Source organism: Passer domesticus, chromosome 7 (assembly GCF_036417665.1).
Source record: "Passer domesticus isolate bPasDom1 chromosome 7, bPasDom1.hap1, whole genome shotgun sequence".
Taxonomy (NCBI): domain Eukaryota; kingdom Metazoa; phylum Chordata; class Aves; order Passeriformes; family Passeridae; genus Passer; species Passer domesticus.
In genome coordinates, this window is record NC_087480.1 from 32,672,232 (window position 1) to 32,698,244 (window position 26,013).

At 51.1% G+C, this 26,013-nt stretch overlaps 1 protein-coding gene across 17 annotated transcripts in view; it reads right to left on the reverse strand.

Annotated features, from left to right (window-relative positions):
* Positions 1–2,465: 2,465 nt before the first annotated feature.
* The window catches only part of PACS2 (phosphofurin acidic cluster sorting protein 2), a 76,331-nt gene continuing 52,783 nt past the window's right edge, over positions 2,466–26,013 (reverse strand). For 6 of the 17 annotated variants that reach the window (XM_064427474.1, XM_064427473.1, XM_064427472.1 and 3 more), the window contains exons 18-25: positions 24,646–24,754; positions 22,792–22,824; positions 18,241–18,694; positions 14,846–14,888; positions 13,580–13,712; positions 10,246–10,472; positions 8,139–8,252; positions 2,466–7,153 (exon numbers count right to left, since the gene is read on the reverse strand). In XM_064427474.1, coding sequence (XP_064283544.1) covers positions 7,035–7,153; positions 8,139–8,252; positions 10,246–10,472; positions 13,580–13,712; positions 14,846–14,888; positions 18,241–18,694; positions 22,792–22,824; positions 24,646–24,754 — 1,232 coding nt within the window. In that variant the 3' untranslated portion in view covers positions 2,466–7,034. The remainder of the gene's footprint in view (positions 7,154–8,138; positions 8,253–10,245; positions 10,473–13,579; positions 13,713–14,845; positions 14,889–18,240; positions 18,695–22,791; positions 22,825–24,645; positions 24,755–26,013) is intronic. The other 11 variants (XM_064427482.1, XM_064427479.1, XM_064427478.1 and 8 more) reach the window with 6 other exon arrangements.

Consider the following 26,013-nt stretch of genomic DNA (forward strand, 5'->3'; position numbering starts at 1 on the left):
GGTCAGGATGGCCAAAAAATATGTGCCATGAAACTCTTTGCTGGAGTATGTGATCAACAGTGCAAACAGTCATACCCTTCACTGGGTATGGGCTGGGCAGAGCTGCTGCCTGCACTCTAAACACGCTTCTCACAAAGTACTGAAACACCTACATAAGACCACCCAAAACATTGACATCTGCCAAAATACATATATTTTTCAGAAAGAACAGGGCTCTTGTTAAAATTTGCTTTGTGTGTTAGGAAAACAACCCTAATCACCAAATCTCTGACAGTCCTCACATCCCAGGAGGGTACAGGGCTCTGCTTTTATGTTCCCAATACACACAAGGAGCACAGCTGAGTGAGGAAAACACTTCTGGGGGTGAAAATCAGTCAGCCAAAAAGGTCAGTGCGCCGGGGAGCACCGCCGTGCTGTTTCCTCCCTCCCGAGCCACCCGGGGAAGCGCGTGCCGGCACAGGCGCCGGGCACACCGCAGGACACGAGGGCTGGCCTCCCCAGGCTGCTGCTGCAGCCACTCTGCCGAGCTGAAAATAATCCAGTAGGACGCAGAAAAATTATCCAGAGCAAATATTTACAAATCACATCCCAGCGCACTCGGTGGTTGCACATGGAGAAGTGGACGGTCACACGGCATCAATTACTTTTTCCAAATGCTAAATTGTGTTTTAAATGATAGCGAGAAAAACGCGTTGGATCTTCCCTGCTGTTCCTCTTCCAGGTTAAGCAACAGCTGTGGTCAGGGCCAGGGTGTTGTGCAGTTGGAGGGAGGCGAGCTGGAGCTGCCACACTCAGCTGGGAAGGAGCGAGCTCCTGCACTGCCCCATCTCCCACCACCAAACCCCACTCCCATGGCTGCCACCCACTCCCACCGTGCAAACCCAGACCTCCCAGAGGGCTTTTGGTGCATCCTGGCAGGGCAGCACTTGCATTTGACACCTGTCCCATGGTAGTGAGGGTCTGAGAAAGGCCCAGACCTGCAAAAGAAAGATGCCAGTGCTTTGAGAGCCCAGTCCTAGGCTGCCTGGCAGAAATTCATCTGTCCCAGTGCATGTGAATGAGGGAGGCTCTCCAGGCCCATTGCATGCAACCTGGTACACTCCAACCCAAAGTCATTCTTGTTCCACCCAGCCCTCATTTCCTTCTCCTCTCTTCCAGGCAACAGGAGAGTGTGTCAAGGGCACTTGGCTTGGTGCTCTCCCTGCTGATGTGGGGCTGGTCCTCTGCCTCCCCCAGCAGCACACAAGCCTCCCCACCACCCCAGTCCTCTCCACTCACACCCATATTCATTTGATGAGACAAATTCCTCCATAGGCTGTAAAAGGTGATGCTCAGGATGTGACTCTTTCATACAGCCAGGCCATCAGTGCAAGTTTGCAGCTGAACCTGTGCAGAAAATACACAGCCAGAACACAGCCTTCACATATTTGTCCCCCCCAGCTCTCCCATGGTGCCCCCCTGCCCCCCCATTTCACCACCAGCCAGACTCCCTTCATGGCTTTAGGTGCTGTTTCTGCACTCCAGAGTACTGAGCTTGCCCTCTCCTGAGCTACCCCCATTCCTCCTACCTGGAATGATCCTATGCCTGGCTCTGTGCCACCATGTGTGGTTTCTTCCAGCAAAGGGCTTGGGCCATAAATGCATCTGCACGTGGCCAGGCCACGCAGAGCATGTGAGCTGTCACTGAGATCTGTGTCCCTTGAGAGCAGCCTGGCCTGCTCTGAGGAGCTCCCCTCACCCCAGCTCGTTGCTCCACCAGCTGTCACCCCTCCATCCCTCACCCTTGGGTCAGGACAGCACGAGGATACAGGCTGCTCCAGCACAGCATTCCCATTTCTGCCTCCAGCATCCTGGATCGCAAGGACCGTGGCCATGGGCCCACTTCTCACGATTTCTTCTTCACCTTCCTTCCTCAAAACAACAGCTCAGCTCTCCTCTTTCCTTCATCTCTTCACCTTCTGATTCCTCAGCACCAAGCCCAGGTTCTTGGAATGCCACACATCCCTATCCCTGTCCCACAGTCCTCCCAGGAGCACACACAGCTTCAGGCTCCCATAGCCCCAGTCTTCCCTCCTGAGATGCCCCCCTTGGTACCCCAACACCACTGTGCCCATCCAACGCAGCCCCCAGATCAGAAACAGGCACCAGCCTGGTCCTTCCTTGCTGTGCAGAGGTGAGGACTGAGTGCTGGAGAGGGCTGTCACATCCGGGAGAGCTGCAGGAGGTGAGCGGATCCTTCTGGGAGAGCAGGCAGCCAGGAGAGCAGCAGGGCTGCAAAAACTGCAGGAGGGCTTGGTGCTGGGAAGGACGTGCCAATCCACCAGCTCTGCCCTGGAAGTGGCAGCTGGATAAATAACAGAAGAGAACCCCCACGGCAGAAAGCCATGCTGCTGTTTCCTCCTGCAAACAACTGCCCTGGGCATGCCAGAGCAGCCCCTGCTGAGAGACGACTCAGGGGACGGGTGTGTGCTTTCATGTCCAGTTTTATTAGTGTTGCATTAGTACCATAAAATAGTTGACGAGGTCGAGCACGTTGCAGCTTGTTCCAAAAAAAAGGCTATTTACATTTAATCTGTCTTCATAAAAAACAACCCTAGAACCCAAACAATACAACAATGAAACAGATGGACAGCTCGGGAATCTACAAAGTGGTAACGTCCCCTCTCACGGCGCAGTCTGGACAAGCCTGGTGGCACGCAGCCCCAGAATTGAGGCGCTTCCCCACAGCTGGGGCACGTCCACAGCCAGGCTGGCCATGCTCCGGCCACTGCCCAGCCACGGCTGCAGCCAGCAGCTGACTGGATGTGGCCCCAGAACAGTGCTCTTCCTTAAAGAAACCAGCAACCTGCTGCTTTACAAGATGGCACGTGCCGTTCTGCCCCAGTATGTCCCAAAGCACCAGAGTGATCCTTCCTGCAGGAGCCAGCCCTGCCAGGAACATCTCCCATGAGAATACCATTGAAGAGGCTCCAGGAAACCTCCAGGAGATGCTGCTGCTCATTTCTGGCCTTCTCCTGCCAGGTTAAGCCCAGAGGGCGTGTTACATTAAAATGCCACTACTCAAATATCTGCTGAAATCAAGACCCCCCAGATGAAGGGGACCCATCCAACCTAACTTCCAGAAAGCTCCAGGGCCCCAAGCCCTTAACAGCTGCATGGCCCCACTGTCCTAATCCCAGCTTCCCAATCCCTTAGCACACCAAGTAGCAGGAAAAGACCACCGGTTCTGCTGCCTCTTGACATGATTTCCCTCTTAACTTTGGAGACTCCAGATGCAACATCCTCTGCCCTGGCTCGCCAGTGCTCCCGCCAGCACACGCTGCTGGTGAGAAACACGACAGGGCCTTTGCTGCAATCACAGGTTAAGCACAGGGCAGTGTGGTTCCTGGCTGAGTGTGATGATGGAAAGCAAACAGGCACATCTCCTCAGCCCCAGAAACCTGCCAGCCACCTACTCCTGCCCTCTCTGCAGGATAAAGCCACAAGCTTTATCTTGTGTTCTAACTAAAGCAGCAAAACATAGCCAAAGAGACCACGTCTCTCCCCAACTCATGTGTAATTCAGGAGGGCTCTGAAGTCACCACTGCGATGCAAAGTGACAATTGAACAGAATGGGAACTGCAGCACGGAGCTGGAACAGCCACACAAGATGTCCCTGACACCAGCAGCGCCACAGCAGAGCCAGCCTGAGCGCTGGCAGGGCTGAAGCCCAGCCTTTGTCTCCAGGAAACTCAAGCCAGAGGACCAGGAAGCACTCAGGGTGCAACACGATGCCACAAACCCCTTCCATCTTTCATCTGCTCTCCGGAGCTGCTAAACTAGGTCAGCTCAGCGCGGAGCCAGCCGCTCGCAGAGCTCACCCCCAGCCAGCCGGGGGCCTTGCCCACAGCAGCTGGGAAGGAAACCAGAGCTCTGAGAAGCCACAGCCAGAGGGGCAGGAGAGACCGGCCCTCGGGGGGGCTGGGGTGAGCTCTGGGAAACAGAGAAAGGGACACACCAGGGGAGACACCACCTTCAAAGCACGTCCTGGCTGGAGATCCACTCAGGTGCTGCCCACCCCAGGCCCTGCCTCTGCTGTCAGACCACACAGCTCCAAAGCAAGCATGAGGGAGATAGCCCCCCTGAGTTTCTTCATTTGAAATGTACCTTCCCTGCCCAAACTCTCCAGAGCTGAACACAGAGCAGTGTTGTCTCTGCTCTAAGCCATCCTTCCACACTCGCAGACATGGCCATGACCACCCAACCCCACAGGCTGGCTCTGCAGGCACAGGCCCTCTGCTGCCCCAGAAACTTTTCCTCATCCCACACTGGTGATCCTTCAAGTCAGTGGAGCTCACTCCTGGCAAGAAACTTCCCTAGAAACTGTGGGGAAGTTGGGAAACCTGAGATCAGTCACTCATTCATGGGACCAGACCTAAAGCTCCTTCCCAAAGCAGCCATGTGCTTTGACACTCATTTTTCTTAAGAGACAAAAATCTGCTTCTACTCCAGACAGGGAAAGAAACAGCTGCACAAAGTGGCTCCACAGGAGAAACAACAGAGGCACAACAACCTGATCAGAGCTGTGCCACCAAATTTGCATGCCAGCCCTTGCCTCCAGGGCCAGGAAACACCACAGCACCCCATGGCACACAGCTGCCCACAGGCAGACCCAGCCTGCCTCTGCTGGACTCCCTTTGGGATAACAAGGCTGAGGAGCTGGGATGTTTTCTTGCATGGAAGACGCTGTGCAGAGCAACAACAGCTTTCCACACAGGGGAAATCAAGCTCTCAGGTGTACAGAGAGTCTCCCGATGAATTTGCTTGTATAAAGTTAGAACAAAACACAAACCAACATGAAATGCAACGAGCAGAAGTGTTTCTCTCACACGTACACACACACACACACACACACACACAGAGTACAGCAGGGCAACACACATTTGATAGGCAGGACTCTGGAAACCCTGTCCTAGCTACCACATTTTTTCTTTACAGTAGGTTGAAATACAAAGAGGAGCACAGTGATGGTTCTCCCCTCACCCCCCAGTAAACAAAGTTATTGCAGTCGGTCAATCCAACCCACCTCTGCAGCAGCACCACCAGAGCTGCCCAGGCTGCACACAGCTGGAACCCAGCCCAACCACCCTTGTCCCACCAGCGTGAGATTCGAGGGAGAAATCACACACTGACTAATCTCCTTTACAAAGCTTTTTTTTTGATACAACAGCCTCAATAAAGATGCGATGTGCTCATACACCCTCTCCCACGCTGCTGCTGCTAGGCAACGCTGTACAGCCCCAGAGTATCAGCTCAGGTCACCTGAAAACATCAGCTGAGGGACACAACAACATCCCCCTACAGCCCAGCTTCTGCCACAGCCAGGAGCCAGCCCAAGGCAGGAAGAACAAAGAATTGCAGCTAGACGTGTGTCCTGCCCAGCAGCGTGCCACCAGGCCAGGGACAGTGTCCTCCTCCCTGTGTGGTTTGAAGGGAATACCCAGTCCCTGGCCACGTAGGGTGCCCTTGTGCTGGGAAAGGGTTTCACAACATCAGCTGGTGAAGCAGCCCAAGCTGTGACAGGCACAAGATGCAGCTCTCACCTCAGAACCTCCCTGCCAGCAGAGCACACCACCAGCACCTGCCCTGGGGACCCGGCTGGTCCCCACGCAGAGCAGGACCTGCTGTGCAGCACAAAGCAGTTCCCCAAGCCTTTGGAAACCCAAGGGTAAGGGATCAGGGAAAAAAAAAAAAAAGAAAACAGCTGAAAAGCATCACTGCCCTCAGAATGTGCCTTCTGAAAATGCTCACAGAGCCTGGCCTGCCCACAAGGGGGGACCAAAAAGGGCCCACCAGAAATTTCAGTCCCTTACCCTGAAATGCCAGAAATGTCTGCTCTTCCACATGGCAACAACACCGTGCTCCCAATATCCCACCCACCACCTGACAGAGCAGCCCGTGCCACCTCAGGTGTGCAGTGTGACACGTGGGCAGGAAGGCAGCTGGACACGCAGAGTGCCTGGCTGGCTCCCAGTCCAGCCACTACAGTGATGCATCACTCCACAGACAACGGCTCATCTTCCTGGGTTTGTGGGGGTTTTTTTGGCAAATTAATATTTTTCCTGTTACTTTTTGTTTTTATTTTATTTTATTTTTTTTAGAAAGCATTAAAAAAATCTGCAGCTGTTGAAAAAAATCCTTTCCCTTTCGAGGCTGGACGAGGTTTTATTGACAGGTAAATAATTGGTGTGAGTATGTAAATAGCAGCGACCCCACTGACGTGGTGCCCCTCAGCAGCACAGCCAGCTGGAGAACACAGAGTGGCCAGGTTTGGTCATTGTCAAAGACCTGGCACACGGGCATTTCCTTACACTTAGTGTTTCCCTAATTCCTGTTCCTGCCCAACCCTCCTCAGGCATCGCTTCAGCACCAACACCTGCCTGTCCCTGTGGCAGGCTCCACGCTCCAAGGGGATCTCCTCTCCAGACCTCCCTAACTCTGCAAGTTTGTTTTCCACACCAGACAGTTGAACTCCCTCCAGACTCGCTGATCTCTCATCCTTTGGCAGCAGGAAGAAAGACTGGCCATCCTTTTCTCCTAGAAATACAGAGCGGGGGCCAAACGCACAGTAACACACATGATCTTCTGCAAAATCTGTTCGAGCTGATCCAGGGCTCCCCCAGCCCACTCACACCAATGAGGTCTCAGGTTAATAAGCAGTGCAGTTACTCAGCTATCTGCTCGTAAGTGGTAGGTGTTCTTGGGCAGGTTGCCTGCTCCTGCCAACTCCCCCACGACTTCACGTTGTCAGCACATCTATATTTAAGACTGGTTTGTTGGTTGGCGCTTTTTTTTTGCCTTTGTTTAAAGGGGTTTCCTTCCTCTGTAGTAAATTTAAGAGTTAATAGAAAAAAGTAATTCAAAAGTAATCCAAGCACATCTGTAATTAATTCTGCAGGAGAGGGCAGAGCGACGCGAGTCAGAGTTGGCACGCAGGTCCTGGCTCCTGGTGTGCAGTCCTCGGGATGGGCAGAAGGTCCCTGCGCCGAGCACAGCTAGAAGTTAGATTTGGAGTGTCCAAATATGCAGATGGGAAAGTGCTTGACATGAGAGGACCACTGTGCTGCCAGCTGAAAGAACTTGACATCGTTCCACTCCACCCCATCGATCAGGACTGCAGGGGAGGGTAAAAAGAGAGCAGAATTAGAAAACGCTGAGGGGAAGTGGCCAGCCTGAGGCAGCTCTGCCAGAATTCCCCTGCAGTCAGCAGAGGGAGGCCTGGCCACACTCAGCTGCTCTGCCCCACTCAGCTGCACTCGCAGGGAGAAAGGCTGAGGAGCACACCAGGTTTGGGGAGAAGAGCTCAGGTTGTTGTTCCAGCATTGCCCACTGACACCCCACACTGCACTGACACCCCACAGCCCACGCTCACAGAGCTCCCCACACTGCTGATTTCAGTGTCACCTGATCTGGCTTCTCAGATTTCCTGAGCACACCTCATTTTCTTTTTTGGGCAAATGCGCTCTTGCAGAGATGGACATCAGTCTCTCCTCACTGGCACTCTCACCAGGACATCCATGTCTCCCAAAGAGGTGATACATGTCCTGTGCCACCCCTCATGCCTGCCAGCCTCACAGGGACCAGGCCAGGATGAAGGAGGTGGCCCAAGCAGGTCCCTCTGTTGGGGATTATTAACTGAACAGGCTACAAGGGTATTTTTGCTCCTGGATGCCCAGCTCCACTGACAGACACTCCAGGTCTGCCTACAAGATGCACACATGGCTCCAGCTGTGGCACGAGCATGTGCCAGTGTCCTGCCCAGAGGAGCAGCCAAAATGTCACCACCTGCCACCAACCAACACTTGCACCAGATGTGCAAGAGAAGCAGGGGATGAGAGAGAGGGCAATGGAGCCCTGTCCAGCCCTTGTCTTCATCCAGAGCATTGACTCAGAGCTAGCTAAAGGAGGGTGTTCCCACATCCCAGACCTATTAAAACCTTCCCCCATGCTGGACACACCAAAGCCCATTCCCCAGGAATATCCCCACCATGCTGGCTACAGGGCACAGGGCAGGATACCAGCTCAGCCCTTGGCCTGGAGGACAATCACAGCACGTGAGCCTCGCCCCACACCCAAAGGGATGCAAGTGCTGCACTCACCACGCAGCATGTTCTGCTGATGTTTCGCTGTGCAAATCAGCCTGCTGATTCCTTCAATACACTGGCTCTTTGACTCAACCTCCTTGTCCTTTGTTTTCTTGGGCAAAAACATCACTGGAAGAAAAGCAAACCAGCACAAGGTCAAGCTGTGCCATTCACAGGAGCTGCATTGATGCTTGTTTGAGCTTTTGCATTTAAACAATCCTGTCTGAAAATTCTTACTCCTTAGATCCTCCCTTTTTGGCAGGAGTCTGTCAGTGCTGAGCACCATCACTGCTGCACATGAGCATCTTATTCCTAAATGTCTCTTTGTGAAGCCTTCCCAGCTCATAATCCTTACCCCAAAGGGCACCTTCCTCTGTTGGGACACCATGCAGGGAAAACATCTGCATCTGCAGTGCCAGGCCTGCTGCACTGTAGCCCAACAAAGCCTGGACTGCACAGACAGCTGGACAGCAGGAGGGACTACAAAATGGGGGCAGCTGGTGGGTAGGGAAGGCATAAGGAGAACTTAAAGGTCCAGCTCCCCAAGAACTGTCCAAATGCATAAGCAACGATGTACAAACTGATTTCACAAAAGCTGGTAGTGTTGAACACCACTGCTGCAGGCTGGGTCATCCCCAGGGAAGAACATTTGGAGTGTCTCAGGACAGCCTCAAAGGGTGTCACCAGGGCTGGCAGCTCCAGCACCAGCAGGGCCACAGCTGTGCTGGCCTGGCAGTGACCTGCCTGCAGGGCTGTGCACCCATGTCCTGCAGCCCAGGAGGCCCTGCCAGCTTTGTCTCAGAGTCCACCAGGAGTGACTCCCAGGCCCACAGGCAGAGGATGTTGTGAAGGATAACTACTGGCAGGCAAAATGTAAATGCAGAACTGCCTTGTGCTTCCTTGAAAATAATTTGTTTCAGAGCTGTTCTCAATTTCTAGAATGTTTCACATTGCCAAGGCCAGGAGCAAATACAAAATCACTGACAACATTCAAAATGTTTTGAGAAAATAAAGCCATGAGTTTATGAGCAGGAGAGTATTTATCTTCTAGTTCCTTTTGACCCACAAAGCATTCTGTGCAAAAGCATAAGAATTATAAAATCATGGAATTGCTGAGGTTGGAAAAGATCTCCAGGGTCATTGAATTGAACTGCTAATCTAACACTGCCAACTGCATCCCTAAACCATGTCCCCAAGTGCCACATCTATACATCTTTTAAATACCTCCAAGCACGGAGGGATGGTGGCTTTGCCACTGCCCTGGGCAGCCCCTTTTAGGGCTTCACGACCCTTTTGGCAAAGAAATTTTTCCTAATAGCTAATCTAAATCTCCCCTGGCAAACCTTGAGGCTACTTCCTCATGTCCTGGGAGAAGAGACTGACTCCCACCTTGCTCCAATCTCCTTTCAGGTAGTGGTAGGGAGTGACAAGGTCACCCCAAGCCTCCTTTTCTCTGGGCTGAACACCCCCAGTTCAGCTGCTCCTCCCAGGACTTTGCTCCAGGTTCTGAATCCCCTCACTGGCTCTTGTGGGGTGGTGGGTGCAGAAGAGTGGGAGGCCCCAGACTCCAATTCAGGGGGTACTCTTGTTTTGTTACCTCACAGGGATCTGTGATACTTGCTGGGCTTTTGTTTTCCCCTACACACCTCTTTCATTCTCTGTGGCTCTTTTGAGCTAAAGGCTCATAGGATGGGGTTATCATCCCAGAAAGTAAAGCTATCCCAAGTTTCCAACACACTGCCAGAAAGGAGGAGCTCATTTACCCTCACTGGTGGCTGGGGCACAAGCTGCCTCTTATCTAATCCAATATCCCAACACAGCACCAGCAGGCTCCAAAGGAACACAGGGAAACTGTCCAGGCATGGCCTTCTGCATGTCCTTGTCCCATCCCCACCTTTTCCCTTTTGGGCTATACTATCTTAGCTTCAGCCATCAGGGTGAACACATCCCCTTTGCACCCCCATGCAGGGGAACCACCCTTTCAAACCCTATCACTTCACACAGCCACTGCTCATCAAGTGATTAGGATTTTGGGGATAAAGACAGGACTGAGGTGCTGTAACCCAGCACTGGCAAGTCAGGCAGCTCTGGAGCAGCAGACAGGGACAGGAGGACACCTCACCCTTCTTGTTCTTTTCTTTTGTCACAACAGTCATGGACATGGTTGGCGTGGTGGCGATCTCGCCGCTGGCAGGTAGCCTGCTGACCTGCAGGGACCGGAAAGTGCATTTCAGTGTGTTTTTGGTGGTGGAGGGGTCCTTCTTCTCTGGGTCTCTCTTCCTGTCCACGGGTGGAGCTGCAATCCAGTAATCCACCTGCAGGCCCATCAACTCAGCACCGAGGCCCTGGCTGGGAAACAAGAGAAGGAGGTAATTCCTGCGTGCTTCTCAGCAGGGTTTTGTCAGAGTGGCTGCATTGATGGTCAGAGGATAAACAGCTGGCTCTTTGGGCAATCAGGCAGTGACATTTCATAGTGAGACTCAGCAACTACAGAAGCCCAAGAAGTCACCCCTGAGAGATGCAGCCTGGGTCCCACTGCACAGAACCTCAGTGAGCCCAGACAAGCTGACCTGCTGCAGTCACAAGGGCGAGCAGTGGGAAAGGGAGCACACAAGCTCTTTCCTTAGACAGTGCTGAGTTCTGTGCAGCAAAGGCAGCTCCTAAGGTGGCCCAGATTACTTCATCTTTGAGTGGGGAAAAGAGGCTGTAAGCACCTTGCTGCTGCCCCCTGAGCACTGATGAGTGATTCTGTCCAGGAACAACACTGCCAAAACCAACACTCAGCTGGGGTGAACAAAGTCTTGGCAGGTCCCTGAACATCAGGCACTCACTCCCCAGTCTCCCTGACTTGCTTCTTGCAATTGCCTATCCCAAGCCTTGCCACTTGCTGGGGAATTCCACTGTTGGAAAAAAAATGTTCTGTTAGCCCTGTGACATTTGCTAAACAACAGCAGATTTCAGGATATGCTCTGTTGTTGAAAAGTCCTGTGCATCATGTGGTAGCAGCTGTGCATCACCAAAACATGCTGCCAGCCCCTTCTTCAGCCAGCAAAGGTAAGATGAGAAGCTTGGGAAGCTCCAGCCCTCTCCTGCCCCTGCCTCTCAGTGATAACCCTGAGGGGAGCAGGGCTTCACCATTCAGCAGACCTACAAGTGACAGCCCATACTTCTTCCTACACAGCACTGAATAATACACAAGTACTAGACAAAACCCTAAATTTATCTACCAGTCTGTGTCTCCAGTTTGAGAAATGGCAGTTGTTAAGGAAGACAAATCTGTGATCTTGAATGAAATATGCACCACCCGCCTAATAGGGAACTCAAGGTAAAACAAGGACGCCCCATCCTTACAGTCCTCTCAGCAAATAATTTCCTTTTCTTTGCCATTTATTCAGCTAAAAGTCAGACTGCAAAGCAGAGTTCATCTTTGATGACTAAAACCAGGTTTTTGGTTCTCAGGGCAATATTCAGAAGTGAGATTCTTTAAGGATGATGCTCTGGAGATGCTGCTTTGAGTTGTAAGGCTCCTTTGCATCACATTTCTCAACTCAGTCATAAAGACAAAGCATCCCAATGTTCACCAGGCCCACAATATTGTATGTTCCCTTCCCAGTTAAACACATGGCTTAATCCATCACTTTGGGTCACCCTCCACCCCCTGTGCTGTCACTTACAGAGCAGGGGAGATGGAACAATGTTGAACCTGCACTTCCTCATTTTTTGATGATTTTGCCACACAGTATGAAACCAAAAAGAACCAGATTCCTAGAGCTGGGGTGTCAGTTTCAGATTTGTCACATCCATGGCTCACAGCTTTAATACCCTATGCTCTTGGGGGCACCAGTTTCCAACCCACTTCCACCTTTGGAAAACCCATACACAAGAATTCAGCTCTGCTCCCTGGAGCCTGCCCAGCCCCAGCTCTCTGCACTGCCAGCCAGTTGCTGCTGGGAAACACAGGGCTCTCCTGCCATCCAACCACAGGCACACACCAGGAGGGGCCTGGGGAACTGGGCCCCTGGCACAGGTGAACGGGCACTGACACCTTCCAGTGCTGGGCACCTAAACTGGCACTTTCACACCTCCACTGCCTCCTGTTAAAAGGGAACTCTTATGCCACTTCAAGAAGTCAGAGGTTAAAGGTCACTGCAGGGCACTCTGGGTGGGATGAAAAGTCCCCATTCTGTCTCCAACAGGGACAGCAGGGGATGCTACTCAGGGAGAGCACATAAACTCAGCCTCACAGCATGCCCAGGCACCTCCACAGCCTGACAATCACAGGACTGGGGATGCTACAGGGGAGGTCCCTGAAACATCCTTCAGTAGCCACTAATGGATCTGCTGTCCGTGAATCTGACCCCTCTTTGATCTGCTGATGCTGCTGCCACAGAAGCAGCAGGGGCAGATGTGGTCCCTTCCTCCCTCCCTCTCTTTTAACCGAGCTCTTGCAGTGTCACTGTGTGCCCCCAGCTCTCGTGCCACAGCTTCAGAAGAACCCCAGAACTGCTGGTGTTGGAAGAGACCTCTAGAGGTGACCCAGTCCAACCCCCTGCCAAGGCAGGGTCACCTGCAGCAGGTGATGCATCCAGGTGGGTTTGGGATGTCTCCAGAGAGGGAGATTCCACAACCTCCCAGGGCACCTGTCCCAGTGCTCTGCCACCCTCTACAAACCCAAACCCCCTGACTTTGCAGTTTAGGAGAGCAGAGGAAAGGATAAGCCACTCAAGGTGTGCAGAGTCCAAATGCTTCTAGTCTCCCCTTCTCACAAGACTGCTGCTATGGTCCCTTAGAGACTCTGGGGAGTTAACAAAATCAAGGGGGACTTCACCAAGTTCCTCTGAGTACTACAGCTGCACACAAAGTGTTAAGTCAGCTACACCAACGTTTTGTGCAACAACAAACTGAAGAGTCCTGGCCAGGGCAAGTCTTACTGGCAGCTTTCTAAGGGTTTCCTCCCTTCACCCCTAAAAATTTCAGCTAAACCAGGGCTTAGTATTGCCTGTAGGTGCAGCCTCCTTGCTGTTCAGATATGCTTTCAGGCACACACATGAATGGGAGTTGCAACTGCCAGCATGACCCTCAGAGAGAAAGTCACCAGCTCCTTCAAAAGTCACTCTGCCCTTCCACTCACTGGCCATTACAAACACAACAAACATGAGGGATTAGCCTGGCACCCACGCGTACTTAGAGTCAGTAATTTTTTTAAATACATATCTTCCCAAGAGAATCCTGCCCTCGAGACATGCAGCCTTCCCACCAAGTGCAAAATCCCCCCTGCCCTCCCCAGCCCCAGCAGGGACACAGTCACTCCAGAGGCAAAAGGAGGGAAATGGTGACAACTCCAAATGTTTGCTAGGGATGAAAGAAGAACTATGGGTTTTCCTCTGGAGTTCTCTGCCATGTGTATGCCAGATAAGCCAGCCAATGGAGCTGTAAGGAGACAAAACGTGGTTTACCTTGGGGAGAAGCTGCCTGTAACAGATGGTGAGGAAGGGGGCGTGGGGGAGGCTTCTTTCACAGCAGGAGACACGGAAGGCGGGGTGGAAGAAAGGACAACGGAACTTGAGGGAGCTGCGTCATCAGAGTCACCTTAAAAAAAGGAAGTCAAACTGTTTGTCTGGGTTTCTCTCACAGCACAGAACACTGGGATAAAGCTCAATCTCCTTGTCCACACTCCTGCTGCACAGGTTTTGTTCAGATTCAGTCCAGAGGTCAGCTGGCCCATCAGTTCTGACTGGTTCCACACTTCCGAGGGGCTCTGCAGGTCTGGGTCCAAGGCAGGCACAGACACTGACACTCCTCGGGGCTCCTCCTTTGGCATCTGCTCTCCTAGGGTTTGCTCCCAGCTGATTTTGAGCCTCCTGCACACAGCCCAGCCCACTGATCTCCTTCCTACAGGGAATCTCCCTCTGCAACCACTGCAGGGCAGCACCACTCTTAGAATCCACAGGGATCTCCCCATTCCACCTTCCACAACCAAGCTTTCATCCCTTTCCTGATGGCCCTTTAGGATGGTGGGAGCACTGTGGCAGCAAGGAGTGACCCACAGAAGGGCTGCCTCTATGCACAGACCTGTGTGTCACCCAGGCCACAAGAATCTGTGTTTGACAGTGAAGCAAAACAAGAAACAATCCCAACACAAGGAAAACAATATTCCTGTGCATATGAAGGTGAAAAAAGTAAGTTCACATTGACAAAACATCACCACTCCATGTCTGTATATGTAAGCAGACAGTATCCTTCTGCAGATCAGCTTTGCACTCCCCCAATAAAAAATAAATGGGTCTAAAATTTTGCCCACCCTGGGCAAAAGTTCCCAGGCACTGAGATCAATTTCATTCAGCAATTGAGCCCACTGCAGAGAGACAGGCATGAACTTCTGATGAACTGCCTCCTCAGGTTGAAGCAGGAACCTCAAACAAGTGTAACAGTGAATCCACCCCACTGACAACATTAGAAAAATGGTGTTTGCACAGACGTGAGAGTAGAGCTTCCCTGGATGCAGGTGTGGGAATTTCAGCTGGCTTGAAGCTCCATGTAAAGTAACAAAGAAAAAAAGGCCTCTCCCGGGAGAGAGGGATCTCTTTCTGCAGACAAACCACTAGGAGCCAATAAAATCCAACTCCACCTCCCAGCTCTGAGTCATCAGCAATGAATGAGTCTGCTCAGCCTGTCCTCCCACTGCTGCAGGACACAGAAAGCACACACAGGATGTTCCTTACCTGATGTTGCAGAAGATTGTTCCACTATTCCAACCTTCACCACCTAAAGGGGGCAGAACAGAAGAGCTCTATCAAACAAGAGCCCCCTGAACTTCAGGAACCAAACCCAAGCTCATCTCTGCACTCTCCATGGCACTGTCCCTGCAGTCAGAGTAACTAAGGAGTCCTCTAAGAGCCAGGCAGGTCCTGGCAATGTCCAGCCAGCTCACAGCCCTTACCTGACCCACACAAAGAACAGCATAGACCCTGCAGAGCTGTCACAGACCTGCCCAGCTCTGCACAGCCCATCAGCTCCAAGCTGTGCCAGCTACAGGCAGGAGAAGGGTCAGAAATATCCCTTCAGAACTGCTTTGATGCACCTGCTAATTACAGACACGCTGCTTCCACTGCTCAGGAGCAGTGCAGCATAGCTAGGGTTTGTTAGAAAACCACAGAGGCAACAAAGTACAGTTTCTGATCAGAGTTATCTATTCTCTAAACGAGGGGAGTGTCCAACAAAGAAGATAAAGCCCCTACCAAAGCCTCTGAGGCAGACAGGGACAAACCACCACATGGACAGGTCAGAATGATCCAGATCACGCTGTAATAAGGGCACAAACGTGTGGCCAGTCACCAGCTGGTACATCAAGATTAATGATAAATGTCACTGGCAATAGCTTGTGGAACAGAACATGCTGCAAACAAACTCCCAAGAACACACTATGCCTAGAAAGATAAACTGGCCCTTGGTGATATAAAAGCAGAGACCTTCTGCAGTGATAATCTGCTATGGTACACAGGGATCATCACTCTTAACACTGCAGAGAAGAGAGCCTTTTTAAGGTCCTTAAGAAACTTGTCTCCAGGGCTAATGTCTACCCTACACAAATGCTGACAAATGGGAAAGAGCTGCCAAGGGAGCTCAGGTCAATAAAAACTGCTTTAAAATGAGCAACGATGTCACACAGGCTGCGTGGTTTGAAAACAGAAGGTCATTAAGTTTAGAACAACCATGTCTGGACCACATCTCTAGGGAGCACATATCTGTAATAGAGGGTCCAAAAAAAAAAGAAAAAAAAAGTTAATTCTTAGAAGCAAAACACTTTGCAGAGTTTGGAGGGCAGATGTATGTTCAACAGCAGATCTTGGAGAGTTGTCAGGCTCTCTGGTGGATTCTCATTTAGATCCAGTCTTGAAAAAGCCACCATGAACTCAGCAGTGTGTACACAGGCTTCCTGAGGGCTCACTGGCTTGGGAGAAGGAGGCTGCAGCTCAGTTTGGCCACTCTCCACCCAAAAGGCAACAAGTTAAGCTCTGGAGTGCAGCAGCCATTTGTGCTTTATGTGTTAAACGCCAAGAGAATGTTCCACAAACTGTCACTGGCTATGAACAAGGGGAGCAGGGTTAGGGGAGGGACAAGCAACACAGAAAACTGCCTGCAGCCACCTTGGTCTGCAAGCCAGGCAGGAAATCTCTTCTGGCTTTCCCTCCTTGCTGGCTGACTGAAGATGCTCAAGTTCAGACACATGGGAGGAGCACAAGGTTAAACACTTTCCCTTCCCTCCACTCAGGGAGGTGCATGAGAACACTGCAGCTCCAGCAGGCCTCCATCCAGGAAAGCAGCCAGCCCCTGTCCCTCCAGGAAGAGGCACATCCTGTTAACTCTCCTGGCAACTGGCTGTCAGCCCAAGGCAGCCTGAGCCTGGCTTTTGTGCTTGCCTGGCCCTTTGTAAGGCTCCACTCCCATCGCTTTGAGCCCAGCTGAGCAGCATGGCACTGCCCTGCCCATTTTTGGGTCAGAGACTGCACAGTCCAGCTGCAGGACACCAGGTTTTGCACCCCAAAAGCCAAGAGGGCAGCCAATATCAGGCTGCAAACCCACAAGTCACTGGCTCCCTCTCTTCCTTGTCCAACAGCTCTGAGCAGGCTGCAGCTGAAGGGAAGAGCCTCAGTGCTCATGTCCAGCCTCAGACTTTGTGAGACACCTGCAACTAGCCTTTCACTCTTTCCAGATGTGTTCCACAACTGTGTCAGGAATGCTTCAGAATCAGGAGCAAGCAGACTGATTTGACCCTCATCACCTGTGGCACAGGAAGTCAGTCTGTGCTTTCAAGGCAAGTTTTTTGGGAGGTTTGCAATGGTATGTACACAACAAAGCAATTCCACCACTTTCAGATAACCAAATCCAGACTGGAAAAGCAGTGCTAACATCAGGACAACAATACTTTTAGAGAAACTGGATAAACACTCTGAGCCCCATTTGCTTGCACAAAATACAGGACTAAATCAGTCCTGAAAAAAAGCTTGCAGAGCCCAACAACAGCCTGGAATATTCCAAGTCCTGCAGGCTTTCCATGTTACTGGGAAAGGTGAAACAGCTGTTTTGTAAGAACAGTCCATCACTAGAAATTGCAGTTCATGGGAAATACAAGTTCCCAGCAAAGCTCATCAGCAGGGCACAAATTGGGGAGATGAGTCTCTCCACCTTTGCAGAAGGCATCTCTCCATCAACAAACAAAAGCAGACTGTCACCTCAGGAATACTGCAGAGAGACACTCTCACTATGAGGAGACACCAGAGTGAAAGCAGGGTCAGCCTGAGGGCAAGAGAGACTAAGCTCTTTAAATGCCTTGGGATTTCAGAGGAGCTCTGACGCACCACAGGGACACAGAGGGGACATGTCAGTGTCACACCAGGCAGCCACAGCAAAGCCAGCGGGCAAGACAGCAGCAGGAACTGGGAAGAGGACATCCCAGAGCTGAAGAGCAGCCAAGGGATTTCTTCTGGCTGCAGGTCAATGACTTTACACCTAAAACTTAATGAATTGAAGAGCGTGATCAAATAAGGGGAGGGAAGCTGGAAAAGGCAAAGAACACACAGTGCACAAAATACAGTGACAGAAGAACAAACACGGCCCTGTCCAGACACTCTGCACCTCAGATGGGAACACTTAAGGACAGGGGGAAAAACGAGGGACAATCCCAAATAAATAACAGTGGTATAAATCGTCTTCCTGCCAGGATGTACTATTTACTTCCCAGGAACAGATGGGATGCTAAGAGGATGGGAGACTATCAGTGGCAAGCATGCAGAGAAATGACACGGGAATAGCAAATTTGGCCAAAACAAGCAACCAGGGCAATGCTAGGCACAGCATCCCTCTGATTAGGTTTCCAGGGACACATGGCATTCCTGTCTGAGAAGTAAAATACACCCTGTAGTTTGCTGATGTGTCTTAGAGGTTTGCTCAAATATCAGGCAGCTGCATCCAACCATCAGGACAGCTTGTCATGCTGATCATCTGCCTTAGAGCACCCAATGGCTTCTGCTCAACTCCAGAAACCTGGCAGGTTTAGGTCAACACCTGAGAACATATTCCAGCTTGCTTAAGACAGCATCACCACAATAACACTCACCCCGACAAAGGGAATGAACTTCTGTGAAGATTCTTCGTCGGGGCTAAAGGCAAAGAGAAGAGAGTTGTTAGCGGCTTGCCTCCACCCCGGCACCATACTCACTCCATGGGTCGCATTCCAGCATGCAGCAGGGACGGACAGGATGCAAGCGCCAGTCCAAGGCTCCTTCGAGGCCCCCTGCCAGCACCAGGAGCCTGCGGGCGGGAGGAGCACAGCCTGCAGCAGTCTCTGGGGGGAAAGGCTCTTCCTCCCTCCCTCGTGCTCCACAGAGAAACATGCTTGGATGGCACGGCAGTCACCACAGACACACGGCCTCCTAGTGCGAGGAAATGATCTGTGCCACCACAACACAGAGCCCCGGGTGTTGTTACTTACTAGAACGCGAGGCGCTCTGCCCGCGGCCTCCCGGCGTCCCCCCTTGGAGCCACGGCTTGCGCGTCCCCGAGCAGCGGCCCTGCCGCGGGTTACAAGCCGTGACACGCGTTACTGGCGAGGCAGCGGCACGGACGCGCCCTCACGCACCCTCCCTGCTGCTGGCAGCTTCCACGGGCACCGGGGCACGGGCCACAGCTGGACCCAGCCCAGCAAAGGGCACACCAGTCCCAGAAACAGCTGGGGACAACACCACACACATCTGGAACGCCGCTCTGCTCCGGGCCCCGCCGGGAAGCAGAGGGTGGAGAAAGGCCGGCAGTGAAGGCCACAGTCAAACCCAGCAGGAATTAGGGGGAGATTCAGCAAAGACAAGAGGAGGAAGAGATGAATGAGGAGGAAGGCAGGCCAGAAGGGCCTGCAGAGCCATTGCTCCCTTCAGTGGCAACAGAGATCAGAGACGGACCACAAGGTGAGGAGAAGACCACAGGAGCACACCCACATGTTTGGAGGAACTACAGTTCGGCAGAGGGAAGTGACTGCACAGGCAAGACACATATTTCTCAGTGACTGAGCACAGGAAACAGGTAGGAAGCAGACAAACACTGAGACTTCTCATGTTTCTCTTCCTGTGCATCCCCCAGTGTTCAGAAAAATCCATCCAGCATTGCTTTCATCCAGAATTTAGCTGGGAGTAGCATAAATATTGCAGGTGTTTCTGTGCTGTTTCCAGCACGAATCAGAAATTCACCAAATGCACAAAGGTTGTTAACCTGTGTGATCAGCACAGGTTGGACACTTTCCTCTAAGCCCCAAGGAAAGGATGCCATAAAACTGCAGTGAACATGACTCAGCCAGAGCTCCCTCTGGTCCAAAGCAGAACATGATTTTGCAAACAGCCTTTTGCTTTGGCTCAGCTCTGCTGATCCACCCTTAAAGCAAAGCCAGGCCTTTGCTCCCTTCCTCCACACCCTCTGGCACTGCACCCTCGCTGTCCTCCTAAAGCACAGGACAAAGTGACCAAGTCCCTGATTCCATGCTGGAAGGAAGGACGGTCCCATCTTTGCAAACACAACTCAACCGCAGGGCCCAGCAAACACATCTCCTACAAACAGGATGTTTCCAGCTCCTGGTTTGCAAAGGGCAAGGAGAAAACCACAGAGCTGTTGGGAGAGGCACAGAACAGAGGCTCAACTCTCTTCTCTTTCCTTCGGCTCCATGGGCTTGGAGGCTGGCAGAAAGTGAGTCCCACTCACCAAGGGAGGGAAGCACCACAGCCATCCAGTCATCTCTCAGCTGGATGGCTTTGCTCCGAGCTTGAACAAACCAACCATGTCCAGCTTCTGCAGAAAACTCATTCTCGTTCCCCTGGGAGCTCTGATTCCCACTGCAGAGAGCTCAGGGGCAACTCTGAAATACATCATTTGCTTCAGCCACCATTTATCACAGCTCACAGCGATGCACAGGCTGTTCCTGAAGCAATCCAGCTGGATTTCAGCTCAGCTAGCCTAGTCCTGTCACATGTCCTCCGGGGAACTCTGGTCTTGCACATGTGTCTCTGGAAATGCAGCTTATCAAAACAGCTGCTCTTCTTGTGGAAGAGAGAAAAGATGAGATGTGCTTGTTCTTCCTTTCCTCCTTCACACTCTTCCCAATTTTTGTTCTTCAGGATCTCAAGATCCCAAAACATGAATTCAGAATCCTTTCACCTTGGTAACAGCTGCTTTGATTCTTCCTCCTACCACAGCCCTGCAACTAAAATATCTCCCATCTCTGGAAAGGCAGCTTCCCCTCATTGCCTCAGCTGCACAGATTCCCAGGCTGTAGAGGGTTAACCCCACAAGTCCAAGGCTTTTTTGTTTTTTTTTTACCCACAGGGCTTCTGAAGGCTGTGGTACCTCAGCTGTAATTCAAAGCCAGACCTAGCCCAAGTTGGTGATTTTTAGCAGTTACCAATGTGTCTACAACAATCTCTCTAACCAGGAGAGTCTCAGGCACCACCTTTATTCCACTCAAGTCCTGAAGGAGGCAAGAGGAAAGAGGACTTCTGTCACTGAAGGACTCTGGGCCATTTCAGGCCAGGCACCACCAGCTCTTCACTCACCTATGACATGAAATCTGTCCTGCCACTGGGCAACTCCAGCTGTCTGCTGGCTAACACTGTCCTGCTTCCACCAGGGCCAAACCAAACAAGGGACAAAGCAGCACCAGGTCCTCATGACACATCAGATGAATCTCCTCTCAGCCTTCCCAAAGACCTCCTTTCCAGCACTCTTCACTTTCCTGTGGTGGGCTGGACATAGTCAACAGGACATCCATAATTTCCTTGACTCTCCTCTGCTGCACTCCCGTTGCATTTCCAGCAGCTGCCCAAGGAGTTTCCTGCAGTAACCAGCAGGTCAGATGAGCTCTGCTGAGCCAGAGGAGGGACCAGGCCCGTCTTGGCCAGCCAGATCCACATCCAGCAGCTGCTGCAGGGTGTGTTTGAGGAGAAGCACTCAGAGCAATGACCTGGACTCTGCTCAGCCACTGCCCTGCAGGGCCTCTGGGACACACAGCAGGCAGGATCAGTGTAATCTGTGCTTCCTACAGCCCAGGAGCCCTCCAATCCAAGGGAACTGGGAGCAAGAGCTGGGAAGTGCTCCCAAAAGCTTTTGGTAAACACATAACCAGGCAGGCAGTGATCCAGCCCTTGCCCTGACAAGTGAACAAAGCTTCCATTTCCAACAGCCAGGCTGCTCCCCAGATTCATGCAAGGGCTGTCCAGAAGCCACAAGGCATGAGCTGTGCTGGGCACTGAATTACAGTGGGTGACACCAGCCCAGCAAAGCAGCTGCACTGGGAATGTGTGAGCGCTGACTCTCAGACTTCAAATACCACAGGGCTTCATTCAAGAGAGCAATGCAGAGAGACATCAGTGACATGCCCCTCCTGGTGAGAGGCCCACCCCATCCCCAGGGTCTCAGCTCCCCAGGTGTTGCCTGGATTGCACTGTTCCTTCAGAATTCAGTAACCAGGACTTCTGCCAGAGCTCACAGAGTCAGTCACCCAGTGTAACTCAGAGGAGCTGCAATGGCACTTCATTTCCCTTGTGAACCCCTTCCTCACAGCCAGCCCCTCTGCTTTCAGGTAAGGTCAGCAGATGCTCCAGAAGACCAGGACAAAGCTTTGGCACCATTGCAGTCCATCACAGGCAGTTCATGCGCCAACCTTTGCCATGACAAACAGAACAAGGGCACGGGGAGAGAGCGGGGTCAGTCAGAACAGGGACAGCTGGCAAGAGAGTTGTAGAGCAGCTCATCACATACAGCTACATCCTAGAGACTGGCTTGGCTTTCCTTGCACTACTAGGACTTGTTTAACAGAGCAAATGCCAGGATTCTGGGAGATGTCTTTTGCAATGAATTTGTAGGTAGTGCTGCTTGTTTCTACCTGGACCACTGCCTTGAAAGCTGGCCTTGGAGAAGCCATTCACCTCTGGCCTCAAGAGGAAGGGAGTTGCAGTAATTTTGCGTGCTGAATACAAAATAAAAAATGCCCAATATCATATGATTCAAAGCAGGGGACCCTGCAGAGCATGGGGGTTTTGGAGGCAGCTCAGAGAGCACAGCTCCACTGCTAGCACACACCTGTCTTCTCTTTCTTAAGCTTATAGAAGTCACACATGTTTGGGATGCTCTGCCAGTAAGAGACTAGCCCTCAAATTTTTGATTACAGGGAGGAGATTTGCTGGTCTGCACTTGGACACTGCACAGCTGATCCCACCCTGAGGCACTGAGTGCCACCTACAGCACTCCAGTTCCAACAGATGAGAACTGAAAAGGCTTTTCTCAATCCTGATCCTTCTGGAGCTACACTCTATCTTCTGATGGCTAAGGGAAAAGGCAAGGAAAAAAACCCACCTTCTCCATGTTGTACTGCTCTAAGCTACTCTCTGAACAAATCCTTCATTCCCACTCAATCCTGGGAACCCAAACGTGTGGTCCAAAGGCAGAACAGTCACTTTCAATGATGCATTCTGCCAGCAGATGCCATGGTTTCAAAGCAGCGAGCAGAATTAAACCAAAAGCACAAACTGTGCATCCCAGACCTGCAGGAGCTGTTAAACAAGGCACAAATCACCAGTTCACTGGGAAAAGAGAGAGGAGCTGGGAGAGGGAACCTAAAAAGAACTGATACCTTATGGTAAAATCAAAATGAAAGCTCTTTTTCCTTTTCAGCAAGCAACCAAAGAAAAAGATAAATGTGTTATTATAGTTACAACAAAGTGATACATTTGTTTAGATAGTGCTAATGGAGACACAATTACTGTGTTGTTTTTAACAGCACCCTTCCTAAGTTGCTGCCAGTGACAGAGACCCCCATTCCTAAAGGAAGGCACCCAGGAGACAACCGCCCATGCTCCACTGAGAGCCTCTTTGTCCTTTGCTCATGGGGTACTGACCTGAAAGCAAAAGATATTTTGAGGCAGACACACAGAAATACTGACAGATTGCAGGTTATGCCAGAGTGTGAGCGTGAGTTTCAGCAATGTCTCTCCCCAAAAACCTCCTAAATGAAAACTATGAACAGTTCAGGCATGGCATCAGAGTCCAAAGGGTGTCAAACCCAAACGGCTCAGACCAGCCTGGCAAAGCAGTCCTGTACACTGCTGGGAGGGATAAGGGCAGGGGCTGCTCAAATACATGTCTGCTCTTTTCCAACAAAATGCTGAATTGACCTTCTGGACACATTAGAAACTCAAAACCTTTAAATGTGTGATAATGACAAAAATGAAGCTGTAACAGAATGGAGGAGGCAGTGGAAAGCAGTGCAGAACGCAGCACCTGAAGGGTGCAGAGGAAGAACCAGGCAGCCTCAGAAGGGATTCCCACTGCACTGGGGTGTCTGAGGTAACCAAGGTAAGCCTTCACACGAAAAACAAAATGCAAAACTGAAGGCAAGAGCTTCAAGTGCTCTGTAGCTCTTTAAATTTCATCCTTATTATCATGTTAACTTTAACAGAAGTCCACAAATACATGAAGAGACTAGACTAGTCTCTTTTACTTGACTAGTCAGTCTGGAAATACAGGAAATACATGTACAATGGGTGCAATTTCACTGAATCATTTCTGCACAGTAATATGAGAGCAGACAGGAATTCCACAGGAATGCAAAAGCAATACAGGATGAGAATTTCCAAAAAGAAGGAGGGAAAGTGACGCTACCCACACTTTCAATTTCTCAAATTCTTAGGCAAAGGAGACACTAATAAGCGATGTTAATGGACTAAAAATGAAAAATCAAATAGAAGTAATTAAAAATTAACAACATCCATGTCTCACAGGGAGTTGTTAGTCTCTAACTGAGGAAACTCACATCAACTGAATTCAAATCTATCATTCTTCTCTGTCCCTTGATAATAGTGCTTCTCTACCCTTCAGTGACAGTTACTCTTCTTCCTGGACCATAGCCACAGGAAGCCCTACCTACTCCTGAATCTTGTTTTCAGGCCCCAATCCTCCCTCCTACAGCCTGCTTATCCCTTAAGAAAAGTTGAAATGAAATCTGGTGAATGTCAGCCCTCCTCAGCAGGAGTCCTGGTAGCTTGCAACTGCCAATCAATAAGGATTTTGTCTCTCCTGCAAGAAGCTCTGCTATTTACACTCCAAAAAGAAAGGGGCTTAGTTCCTTAAATGCCAATGTAAAAAGGTCAGGTCTCACAGAAGATACTTTGTGGGAGAATGCCAAGGTCAAGTCTCACACACCTAAGGTCGCTGTGGTGAGAGATCTCTGGAACCTAAGCACATAAAACCTGTCCATCCCCATCCTGCTTAGCCTGCACTTCCCCAGACCTCTTATATCTTCAAAAACCAGAATCTCTGCACCTAAAGTAACCCTGCTGCTGTAGATTCACTGAGTGGAACACAACACTGGGTGCAGGCCCCCAAGGGCTTTGCCATTTGGTTTTCAGACTGCTGGCACGACATGAGAAAAGCACTTTGCTCTTAAACAGCTGTTCTGCTGGGAGCCAGCAGGACGAGGGGGTCATACCTCTTCTGTTTGTAGGTCAGCATGGCTTCAGCAATGGGCAGCTGGTGAGCACAGTTTGCCCCTGCAATGTACTGTGTTATCCGGGACACGACGTCGGGCGCCTCTGAAACTGCAGGGAACAGAGGGAAAAGCATTCAAATGACTGCTCAGAGCCCTGCCAGCCCTGTCCTCCCTCAGACCCCTGCCAGCCCTGTCCTCCCTAAGACCCCTGCCAGCCCTGTCCTCCACCTGCTGGTGCTGCCCAGCCAGCTCTGCACCTTGCACAGGAAGCTCTGCCTACCCCAGAGCACAGTAAAGCTGAATCTGTACTCGGCATTTCTGACTGAATCTGGGGTCTTCTAGATTTGTTAAAAGCTTTTCTTTGTCCCAGAGACAGCTTTAGGCTCTTTCACACCTTGGCTGCAGGTATCTCCTGAAGAAAGTGGCTGGCCAGTCTCCCACGTGAGCTGCTCTGCTCACACCAGCACTGAGTTACCCGAGTTTCTATTGAACTCATGGCCTTGCTAAGCTGACCAAAAAGACAGAGGGACACACAAGGGAGGAAGAGTACAAAGATCCTGTGATTTTGTGAGACTGTGGTTCATTCAAGTTGACACAAAGACATTTCTTAAATGCCTTCCATATTTCTTTGATTTCAACCAAAGAGACTCAACTGTGAGATCCGGAACACAAGTGACCTTCAACAGGCACTTCCATACTTTAAAATGGGCATTTCAACCCAGACTCTTTGTATTTGAACAGTGAACTGGTAAGAGTTATGGTTCTCTGCCAGATCTCCTTGTGCCATTACAGAGTTCCTGTGCAGCTGTCATCCCACAGACCAAAATGCAGAATGTACAAAGTCTGCACTATAAAAAAAAATGAGGTGGATTCTTCCTCTTAGCTGGATGGTTTCCTCACACAACCAAGTAAGGAACAGATATGGCTCTTTCTGGATTTCTACAGGTAATGAAGTATTCCTAATTCAGACACAAAAATCAAGTCTGTATTGACATTTTTCTGCATTTTCAAGTGCACCAAGCAATTAAAGGAAACCAGTTCCATACACCAGTTCTTCCCTGAATTCAGGATTAAGGGAAAGTGTAGTTTGGACAGCACACTAGGACATATCTAGTCCAGCCTCCTGCTCCAAACAGGGCTGACCACCTTCAGAACAGGCTGCACCAGGCCTCGTCCAGCCCTGTCCCCATCTGCTGGAAACAGCTCTGAACAATTACTCCAGAAGAGGTCTCTCTCCTCCTCTCATGGCTAGAGGACTTCCAGGAGCACCCCGGGAGTCTCAGGAACTCTGCAATTCCAGCAGGGAGAACCACATTGCAACCTCTCCACACTCTTGGTGCTGCACAAAGTCCAAAGCTTTTTCCTTCT